This window comes from Mytilus galloprovincialis, chromosome 6 (assembly GCF_965363235.1).
Source record: "Mytilus galloprovincialis chromosome 6, xbMytGall1.hap1.1, whole genome shotgun sequence".
NCBI lineage: Eukaryota > Metazoa > Mollusca > Bivalvia > Mytilida > Mytilidae > Mytilus > Mytilus galloprovincialis.
The window spans coordinates 99,615,208-99,627,474 of record NC_134843.1 but is presented as its reverse complement, the minus strand read 5'-3'; the positions used below and the strand labels follow the sequence as shown (position 1 = coordinate 99,627,474).

Below are 12,267 nucleotides of genomic sequence, written 5' to 3'. Positions count from 1 at the left end.
ATGTTCAGGTTTATATTGAGGCATTATTAAAACTTTATACCTTTTATTCTACAGAAAATTCATCTGATAAATTAATTAATTTCATCTATGGAGATATTTAAGTTGAAAAAAGTTACAAAAAATTAACAATTTATCGTCGTCTGTCATCAAAGGGGAACAACTCTGACCATTACAACAGTCAAAAAACATTTCTTACCTCTCGGAATCTTTTCTGCCCTCATTGTTCATCCCCTGAGTGTCAACGTTAGTTTAATAGGAGGGAATGTAAGAATATCAATATGATTAATTAAGAATTCCTTTGAACCCTCTTTCCCTTGCATAGACATGGATATGAAACATGAAACATATCCATGTCTACACCTCCATGACCTCAAAGCCAAAGTAAACTGGGAAACAAGACGTTTCGTTTCGGCCATGTTTCCAGTTCGGCCTTGGTCGTTTCGGACGTGTACGAATTCGGCCAACCCTTTATTTTTATTCCCGATATTCTATTAGGTCGTCTGATATAGTCGGAAGAGTACAGACTAAAGAGTAAAGTAAAGTAAACATAATTTTTATATATATATTTTATTCCAAAAAATTTTGTTGAACTTTGCATGAATTATTCCAAAACAACGACAAGAACATACAAACAGATCTTATAATCATGGATTTTGCTAAAGCTTTCGACAAGGTACCACACAAAAGATTACTTTATAAAATGAAATACTTTGGCATTATCAGATCAAATCATTAACTGGGTAGACTCCTTTCTTTCAAACAGTACACAAACAGTACTTTTAGAAAACATGTCATCTTCAAAAATACCAGTCTCATCAATGAGTCCCACAGGGTACAGTGCTAGGACCGATACTATTCTTAATTTACATAAATGACCTCCCAGATTACATCCAACATAGCAAAATCAGACTCTTTGCAGATGACAGTATAATCTACCGACAAATTAAAACTCAAAACGACTGCCTCAAGCTTCAAGAAGACCTAGAAGCTGCCATACAATGGGAAAAAGATTGGCTTATGTCTTTCCATCCAGACAAGTGTAACATAATGAATATAACAACAAAAAGAAATCCCATCCACTTTTTATTATAACATGTATGGACACATCTTAGAATCTGTAAAACATGCAAAATACTTAGGTAACACCATCTCAGCAGACCTAAAATGGAACACCCACATCCAACAAACTGCTGCAAAAGCAAATAAATCCTTAGGTTTCATCAGAAGAAACCTTAAATCGCAAACAATTAAAGAAAGAGCGTACCAAACACTCATAAGACCAAAGTTGGAATACTGTTGTACTGTATGGGACCCATTTACAAACGAAAATATAAAATCACTGGAAAAAGTAAAAAGACGGGCAGCAAGGTATGTGTGCAATAGACATCACAACACCAGCAGTGTGTCTGAGATGCTAGATACCATGAAATGGCAAACAATACAAGAACGCCGACTACGAACAAGGCTTATAATGTTCCACAAAATTGTAAATGAAAATATAGCCATTCCATCGCAAAATGTATTACAGCAGAGTCAGTCTACTACAAGATCCACCAATAAAGAATCCTACAGACAAATTCATTGCAATAAAGACAGCTATAAATTTTCTTTTTTCTGTCAAACCATCAAAGACTGGAACAAACTAACCCCTGAAATTACCAAAAACAGTACTACAGAAAACTTCAAGGATGCACTCACACACATCGTGCTCCTTGATACTTACCCTCATCTGAAATAAACAGATACTCTTATTTTTATCTTATACCAAAAAAAATAAAAATAAAAAATGTAATATTTAAACACTAAATAAAAAATTATATAAATTAAAAACAAAGAAAAATTGTAAAAATTGAAAATACGAAAATATATGACCAAAAACAACTTTGAATAAGAAATATTTTGTTAATTTATATTCTGACAAAAATTATCAACATAAATTTATTAAAAAACATTTACCAGGCATGCGCCGGAAAGTAAACATCAGTACGTTGATGGTTTTCTGTAACAAAAGAAGAAGAAGAAGAACTGTCAACTGTGTGTAATTCACTAATTTACCAGGACCTATCAAATGATCAATGTAGGGAAAAAAGTTGCAATATATATTTTGTATGAAATAGTCATATAGCCGCTTAAATATATACATGTATATAAATATATATTGCGGAAAAAAAATGGAATATATATATTTTGTATGGAAATGAACATATTTTAATTCAGTTTTATGCTCTTTGGCTTAAAAAATTGATAAATCGCACAGCATTTAAACGAAAGGGTGTACTTCTAGAACTGTTTCCCGCTTACACTATGTACGTAAGCAATTATCATTTTTTGCAATTTCCCGTATCCCGCTAGACTTCATTTCCTGTTTTCACGGCATAAGAATTTGACTTTCACGTGTCACGCTTACGAAATATCAGCAATCCCACATCACGCTTAGACCCCAATGAGACCCATGTTAAAGAGCTCACCAGAGCTCATGTTTTGTAGTTTTATAAAGTATATACATTGTATATGATGACTATAAATAAAATGTACTTAATAATTATATACTTACTTATCAAATTTGAAATTTACTGGCATTACTTCAACCTTTCTAGAGTTTTGCCCTTTTTACAAACTGAATTTTTCATTTCTTTTCTTTAACTTAAGTTTGCCATACTAAATGTTATGTATCTTATACGCAAGGCTTATTGTCACAAAACTCAGATCAAGTGTGAATTTGGGTGGCATTACTTTGATCGTTTTTGAGCTATGTCCCTTTATAATGTTTTATGCAAGCAGGGGCATCATCTCTATCCCTGAACATATTCCCAATTTATTGTCCACTGTGTTGGAACGGTGTATGGGAGGACATGGAAATACCAGATGTCCGTCAATCTGTCCATTCATCTTTCAAGTCTTGTTGGCGCTAGCTAGCTCTCACCTGAACAATTTTTGCCAGATTTGTTTGCATTGTAGATTTATATTAGCAATGTCCAGATTTGTTTGTATTGTTCACATGTAGGTTTATATTAACAATATCATCATGGTCATGATGTGCTGGACAAGTTCGAAGGATCGTGCCCATCAACTATTTTTTTCAAATATTGCATGGAAATATTGTTTATCATGTTTTACTTCTATTTTCTTTTTGGCTAGTTATTATATGTTTAATTGATCCAAATTATTGTGTACAAAACATATATGAATACCTATTTTTCTTTTTCGGCTTCTTGTTTGTTATCTATATCAACCACACTTGCATTAAAATGAATTAGTATCTATAAAAAAAACCACATACATGTATTATCATGATTATAGATTTTTTATCTGCATATACACTGGGGTAAAGCTGATGACCGTAACTGCATTCACGGTCATCCCAAGATGTCGGATGAAAAATTAGGTCAGTTTCTGTATTGTTTGTTAAAGTCTTTCTATATCATTTTCTTTACAAATCATACATTAAAACGATGTAAATTTATAAAAGAATCACTCGGAAATCACTAATTACTTCCGAGAAATGTGCATGAAACGGGAAATTCGATTTGAAAAAATCGCTCAGATGACCGTAAATCACAATCGAGATGACCGTAACAGAATCAGCGATTCATAACAAGGGTGACCGTAATTGCTTTTAAGATGGCCGTAATTTGTAAATGATGACCGTAACTTTTAAAGTATGACCCTCAATTCTAAGAAATATCCGTGTTTATATAACTATCTTTTTGTATCAAATGATTAATCGTGTTGGTATAAACATATTAATATGAGAGTATTATCCTATAGGTAGAAGAAAATAAGACGTGCTTCAAATGCAAAGATTACCATATGTATCTTTTTTACAGTGGAGGGTTTAATTTTTTTTAAATGAATTTGCAAAAAGACATGCAAATGAACAGGTAGGGAAAACATGCTACAAAAGCGCGATAAAATGACACTTTAAAAGTATAATGAAAAAAATGCGGTGCACAGCCTCCATGCAACTGCTCGAAAAAAATATTTTTTTTTATTTCTGGGATTCCTTTTAATGACATATAATAAATACACATTTTTAAAAATGCCAATGCATGTACATCAATTGATATTATATCGTCTTCCATTTTGACGTGCAAATAAAATAACAGAAATATTTTGAAAATATCATACGACTAAACTAGTGAAGGTGAGCTCCAGCAAAGTAGATCCTTAAAATAGTCTTGTACGAATAGCGTATCACAAGGGGGAACGTTGTTGGTTATTTGTATATATACAGAAATGTTATTCATATAGTCAGGATTCTACTTCTTCAAAATTATCTCCCTATTACGCCAGTTCATGCTCACAATCGTAGAAATGGAAGCCACTGTAGGGATGACTCTGCCAATTTTGCTCTTGAAAACTGATAAATTTATCCACATAGCACCATTACGATCGATCGTTATATGTCAGTTATATTTCAAAAGACAAATGTATCTACTAGCTAATGAGCATCAGTTAATGATCTTGTCTGCATTGATTAAACTTAAAAAATATTGTCTGTTTGGATGTCAGGTGGAATTTTCGAAAATTCTTAAGCATTTAAAAAAATTCTAATTAAATATTTCGTGGAAGGGCAGACTAAACATTTTCAGTGGTTGAAGATTATAAACCCTAGTTATCACACACAAGAAAATCATATTTTTTCGAAGATATCCATTTTCATCATCTAAATTAAAAGACTGTCGTCAAGTACTGTTAGAAAAAAATAGCAATTCGAACACACCTACTCTGTTTTTGTGATTCATTAGATACGTATTTCACTTGACCCATATATTTCATCTTTTCGTACTATCATTTTTTTACGTTATAAAGTCAACCTGTAGATTTGATTTATAAAAATGATAGAATCTGAAGCCAGATGCTATATCAAATACTCTTGCTTTGTACGTTGTAAAGACAAAATATACACCCCAAACTAGCCCTAACATAAAAAGGTGCACTCGATTTTCTCTTTTCGATACAATCGTTACCTATTTTGGGGAATTTTTTCTTGATTCACATAATGGAAGGGCAGACACGAATATTTCTGAACTAAAAGATTGATATGTTCTCCGTCCGTTGTAAAAAAAAATCGGAGATTATGCATTTTCTACATCCAACTTATAGATACCCATGTCGTCGACTAGATATCTTATTGTTTTGCATTATTATGTAATAGATACATTGAAAACTTATGCAAATGGTGTTTTAAAGTAAAACACTTCGTAATTGAGAAGAAAATTGTCGTTTTATTTGTTTCTATTAACTTTTTAAATTTTTTTTACTATATCAAACATTACAGTAAACATTTATCGCTTTCTCGATAAACAAAGAGTTTCGATTCTTTTGTTCTATTTCAAAAGTGTTTCCGCCTGCATATATCAAGACAAATTAAGATTTTGATCTGGCCTCTGGAACCATACACAGACTAGATTACCAAATATTCGTATGTATTATTAATGTTTTTAATGCTCCATTTATTGGCATTATGTTTTTCTGGTCTGTGCGTACGTTCGTCTGTTCGTCTGTTTGTTTGTCCGTTTGTCCAGCTTCAAGTTAAATAAAATTGAAACTTAGTACACATTTTTCCTATAGTATGATCTTTTTAATTCTAATGCCAAATTACAGTTTTATCCCATTCTCACAGTCCAATAAACATAGAAAATGATAGTGTAGATGAAGCATCCGTGTACTAGGGACACATTCATGTTTCTTCAAATTTTCGTCGTATCGCTGTCAATTTGTGTTAAAATTTTAACGTCGTTATCAATAAATATTTCATTATTTACGAGAAATATGCAATTTACTATCATTGTCATAAATCCAAAATACGGCCAATTATATTATAGTTTAATTTTTTTTAATTTATATCCACTAACCGATCCCCTATTGATATCGACAAACTCAACAAAAAAGCTTTGAATACAATACGGATATTTCTTAGAATTGATGGTCATCCTATAAAAGTTACGGTCGTCCTATATAAATTACAGTCAGTCTTTACAAATTACGGTCATCCTTGACAAGTTACGGTCATCTTTTTACCAATCACGGTCATCCTTGTTTTATGTTACGGTCATCTTGAAAATATTTTGATTATGATTTACGGTCATCTGAACGATTTTTTCAAATCGAATTTCCCGTTTCATGCACATTTCTCGGAAGTAATTAGTGATTTCCGAGTGATTCTTTTATAAATTTACATCGTTTCAATGTATGATTTGTAAAGAAAATGATATAGAAACACTTTAACAGACAATACAGAAACTGACCTAATTTTTCATCCGACATCTTGGGATGACCGTGAATGCAGTTACGGTCATCAGCTTTACCCCAGTGATATATTCTTTTTCATTAATCTTTTTTTTTATATCATTGTTTGTATTGTATTATGAAAATTATTATTGATGTTATAATGTTTATATGCCCTTTGGGGCCTGTAATTGGAAATTAAAAAATCTTTTTCTTCTTTAGAAAATCACATTGTGAGGGCTTTCATGTGTACAATTCTTTCAAAAATTTTATGAAACTCTTTACAATTTATATCCACCTTATCATTAACAGTTTCAAAATTAATAGCTGACCTAATATTTTTAATGAGTTATGCCCCTTGGAAAAAATAATTACAACAGAAATAGTATTTCATTTGCTCTGAAGCCTTTATTTCTCTAAGATATTTTTATGAATTGTTTAAAAGAAAAAAAAAAGTTTTTTTTTTTTTTTAGATATTAATGCCCTTGTACCTTGGATAGATAAAATATACATGTGCAATGCAGGGTGGCCGGTACAATGGAACTCTGTTCTTTTAAATTTTTTTTATTGTACTTATCTACAAAAAAACTTGCCACCTTATACATGTTATAGCGGATCGTGCAATGGCTGTATAGCCAGTAAGGTCGTTAAAAACTTCCATTTGTTGTCACCATTTACAGCTATTACTTTTCAAGAGATTTGTATTCTTTGTTGTTCACCATACAATCTTATTAAAATAAGTTCTCATCACTTGCTCCTCGATTTTTTATATGTCGCCGTGTGCACGCGGCGACATATAAAAAATCGAGGAGCAAGTGATGAGAACTTATTTTAATAAGATTGTTCACCATACTCCTTCATCTCCTTTTCTGAATATCATTGTTGTTTATTTACATAATATTCATAATAAATCAGCTAAAGATAAATGATTTTAATCAGTCCATCAAACAAACTGTTTGTTTTATGTCAGACACCAGATAACTTAATTAATTATCAACTAAAATAAATTTCACTTGACCTGTTACAGACTTTTTACCTCACAGATATGAAAGGTAGAAATACTGGGTAGAATGGAGAGATATATATATGTTGGTCAGATAACAACACACAATATACTAAACATGTTAAACATAACATAACAAAAACAATGATGTAATTGTTGTTCTTCATCTTAAAAAGTCTTCAAGATCAGAAATGTGTTCTATACTTTAAATACTTTAATTTTGTCACTGGATTTGTTAGAATTAACAGGTAAATTTCTTTCTTTTTATCCTAACTTTTATCCAACTTAAATAAATTTGTATTTGTTATTAGTTTTTGTGTCAAATATCTGTTTGTAAGACATGAAGAAATATAAAGTCATCTTATGCCAAAGGAGTAGGAGCAATAAGGCCCTTATTTGGCCCAAAAATTACTGCAAATTTAAAAGTTATCACACATACTCTTAAATTACTCAAAACTTGACTAAGGTACAAGGTTTTCAGAAAAACAAAACAAATTTGGCATTAAACAAGGTACCATGGCAATAAATCATGACTTGATTTGCATATTTTGTAAAATTCCTTGATTTGCCTTGTTTTTTCATCAAATTTTAAGTATATTTTCATGATTTTAGATTGAAAAAGTATGTGTGCACCCAAGAAACAACTTTATATTTGGTGAGATAATGTCAATAGTTATAATAAAGCTTCTGTTTAATTATTTTGTTGTTTCTTGGCTGTGCACCATGTTTCCACAACCCAAATAAAGATAGAAAACTGCATAAATTCTGTATTTTTCATTGTTTTTGTGAAAACAGTACATATTATGACGTAATTGTGACGTCATCTAATAAAAATCTTGATGATTTTCATTTATATTTCTTGACCCTATGTATTTCTAAACATTATGTGTCAATTTGAAACATTAATCAAATATTTTATTTTCTTGGGCCAAAACCCGGTCTTAATGCCCCTACTCCTTTGTATCAAGTTTTTTTTCTTGAGCAATTAAACATGTTAAAGATTGCCTGATAAGTAATTCTGTTTCCTGTGGGCCTCTAGTTATTAATCTATATTATATGTATAAATATATATTATATCATGTGTTACACTGTATGAGTAGTCTACAGGGAGGGGCCTTTGTTGCCAAGTAGTCAAGATCAATGAGCCTTGGTGGCTAAGTGGTCTACAGGGAACGGCCTTTGTGGCTAAGTGGTCTACAGGGATGGGCCATGGTTGGCCAAGTGGTCTACATGGATATGCCTAAGTGGCTAAGTGGTCTACAAGTATTGGCCTTGGCAGCCAAGTGGTCGACAGGGATGGGACTTTGGTAGCTAAGTGTCCTCAGGGAGGGGCCTTGGTGTCTAAGTGTGTCACAAGGATAGGCCTTTGGTGGCTTAGTGTCCTCCGGGAGGGGCCTTGCTTGGTGGCAAAGTGTTCTTCAGGGGTGGTGGTGTTAGTAGTTCAACTGCTGTTACAATAGCCTGTTGACATTTCAAGTTTGTGAGTTTGATTCAAATCTTAATTGACTGGCCCTCAGTCCGACAGGAAATAGCTAATTTATCACTGAACCAGTATATATTTGTTTAGGGGCAAGCTGAAGGATGCCTCCAGGTGCGAGAATTTCTCATTGCATTGAAGACCTGTTGGTGATCTTCTACTGTTGTCTGCTCTATGTACGGATTGTTATCTCTTTGACACATTCCCCATTTCCATTCTCAATTTTATGTAGTGTTACAAGTGGTATTTAACACCTAAAATAAATCAATTATGTATTACAGGTATTATGGAGAAGAAGAGACTATGTAAATGTTGTACAGCAGGGTGGTTACTCTGTGTTATTGGTGGTATTTCCATACCTGTTGTCAGTTATTTCATTAAGAAACAGGTAGAAAAGGTAAGATTCATTTATCATTAAACATACAGAGAAGGAGATGTGGTATGATTGCCAATGAGACAACATGCACATTCAACCAAAGTTCAAAGAAGTGCATGTACAGCTTTCAAAAATGGGAAAAATCCATACTGTATAGTTGGCTTATAAAAAGGTCCAACATAAAAAATGTGAAACAATTTAATTGAGAATAGTGAAATCCTAAGTTAACGCAAATTAAATTTAGAAGAACAAATATGTCTACAATCACTGAACTTCAGGCTCCTGACTTCTGACAGGCACTGAAGGAATATGGCTGGGTTAAACAATTTTGTGCGTGCATAACTCCTATAACCTGGGACAAGGGTTTAACAGCACAGCATAAGAATAAACTAAAAACCTGTTGCAAAAGATGGGTATAGCAACAAAAAAATAACTTAAAAACAATAGGATAAAGCACAGAAATAAGAGTATTATTTAGTAGTTACTGACACCTAGGTCAGAGCCATTACAACTAATGAATGAGGCATATTTTCTGAATTTTTGTTTATGATAGAACTTGGTTATAAGAAAAAGTTATACATTCTAAAGCAAATATCTGCATGAAGTCAAAGCTGTGCTCAAGGTTTGTAATTTTTAAATAACAGTACATATTTTAATAAAAATCAAAGGTCATGTATTTATACATTGTATTTGTTTTCAATTGTTAACAGGCCATGTATGTTTCATGCCATGCACAAAAATGAAAAAAATTCATATTAAAAAAATCTAGTATATATTACTTTCCTACTTCAATGTAATTTCAGACTGTGATTATAAGGAAGGGAGGAGTGTTGTATGACTTATGGAAGGATGTGCCGATTCCTATCTACATGCAGTTCTATATGTTTAATGTCACCAATGTTGATGAAATATTAAAAGGGGGGAAACCTTATGTTACACAGAAAGGACCATATACCTACATGTAAGTATTATTTTGATGAAGCATCAATAGTAGAGTGCCCAATCAACCAATTTTATCGATTTGCCTTAACGGAATAACATACGGCTATATTTTATATCGATGGAAAGAGGAGAAAAAGCCTCATCGAAATAGCGTTGTCGTCGTTGTCTGCCGTGGTCACGTTTTTTTAAAATCAGGATCAAAGGTCAAAGCAAAAAATCAAGAAAAATGCACAGTAACATTTAAATAGCTTGTTTCTCCTACATATATTCGTTTTGAGCAAAATAAAAACAACCAATTTATAGAAAAATATCTTCTGTATCTACATTTAGAACTTATTTTATATTTTTATTGCCAAAAATGACTTCAGATTGACTTTTTTGCATATAGGGTGCAAATTTGAAATTTTCAAACAGCTGTTAAATAACAGTGACCTTGACCTATTTCAATTTCTAAATTTGAATTTTTTGTATTCAATTCGGTACAAGTACGATCTAAAGATGTTTTTTAGACCTTAACTTTAATCATTTGTCGAAAAAAAATGTGATTTTCACGTCTTCTGATAGTAAGGTGTTTTGTCAATTTCTAGGTTAAAATCAAATTTCTGTTATTGGGTGTGAAAGAGTATATATACATGATTTGTTTCGAAATTAACGTCGAATTTGGTTGAATATTATAAAGCTCTGTGTATAGCTTTGCTTTACAGAAGTAAACATTACTGCAAACAGAGAAAAGGGGGGAAAGTTTTGAAAACAAAACATGTATTAGAAACAGTTAAAACACCCTATCCTACATATACAGATGCCTAAGTGAGTAACAATTGGCTATAATGTTTACAAGTATTCCAAAACTACAATAAGGGAGAGGGTTATGTCCAAACAATTGCAAACAAAATAGGCGTGAGAAACCAAAGGAACATTAAAAACTTATAAAATGAAGACAAGCAGACTTCAGCATGGCAAAAACACGAAAAAGAAAAAGAAATGCAAAAAGAAAATTATGATCGAGGCTAGTATTACCTACACTACATTCTATGGTCTCCCGTAGTTTCCCGGACAAGGTCAGAGAACATATAGCAGGTTTTATTATTATTATTTTTACATATCTTCCCCTACTAGATAGATTATTACTATATTTCCCACGATTTCAAAATTGAGTAGATGCTTTATTTATTGTTTAGAAAATATTATGGACTGCATTATTTTCATTCGATAGCTAACAATGATTTTTAAGATGCATACAGAAAAATGAAATCTTATACATCGTCATCTTCGTCGTCATCAATGTTTCTAACTACAACCACACGAGATATATATTTACACAATCTATTTTTTTCGCGACAAGTCGAAAACAATTATTTTCTTTCAATTTTAGCATTACATATAGTGGCAGCTGAGGGTGAAACAAACAATTTTTTTTTCTCAGAATCAAAAACAAATTATTTTTTTCTCCAAAAACTGGAAACAAACTTTTTTTTCCAAAAAAAACCATAGCCCCCCCCAGAAAATCAAATGGTTGCTGCCTAAGGAAAGCATCAGATTAGAACATCTGTATCTTGTGACTTTGTTATTATCCTACCCTTGATTCCTTTCACACCTTGTCTCTTTGTATATGAATAGCATGCATATGTAAAATGATGCGAGTATCTACTTCATCGGGCGTACAAAATAATTCTTAAAACCTATTAAAATACTCTTTCTGAGCTGATTTAGGGTCCTTGGAAGGGATAGCTAGAATATGAATTCCTCGTGTATCATGGTAACTGTTGATCTACCCTGATGCTGAACAATCGATTCCCCAAGAAATCTGATTAAGGCCTGCTTGTTTTCACTGACTCAAAGAAACTTTTTCCAGTCAGGAATTAGACGACCTTCGATATATGACCTGAAACACTTTAACAGACGAACAAGAACTTGATTCAGCTTTAAAAAAGACTTCAGTTATGTCTGCTAGTGTAAGATTTGTAGCAAGAATGATGCTACAACATTTTGTAATCATCAGTACGAAGATGGTCTAAGTCTGAAGCATCATTCAATAAACTCAAAACTTTCCGTGCTCCCATAGCCTCGATAAAGCTTTTGTTTGTGCTTATTCCTCGCTTATTAATAAGCAATTCCGTAGAAGAACCCTGACATATAACACACTTATCCCATTGTATCTCATGCCTACTTCGTTTCGGGCTTGATGGGCATAGTTTAACAGGACTGTAAATGTGTGCCATATTCCGGGTCTGAAACGTG

General features: G+C 32.4%; 1 protein-coding gene across 2 annotated transcripts in view; it reads left to right on the top strand.

Annotated features, from left to right (window-relative positions):
* Positions 1 to 156: 156 nt before the first annotated feature.
* LOC143080931 (lysosome membrane protein 2-like) overlaps positions 157 to 12,267 on the top strand; it is a 50,563-nt gene continuing 38,452 nt past the window's right edge. Inside the window, exons 1-3 of one of the 2 annotated variants that reach the window (XM_076257108.1) lie at positions 157 to 264; positions 8,993 to 9,108; positions 9,891 to 10,048. In XM_076257108.1, coding sequence (XP_076113223.1) covers positions 8,998 to 9,108; positions 9,891 to 10,048 — 269 coding nt within the window. In that variant the 5' untranslated portion in view covers positions 157 to 264; positions 8,993 to 8,997. Of the gene's footprint in view, positions 265 to 7,360; positions 7,483 to 8,992; positions 9,109 to 9,890; positions 10,049 to 12,267 lie in introns of those variants that run through there. The other variant, XM_076257109.1, reaches the window with a different exon arrangement.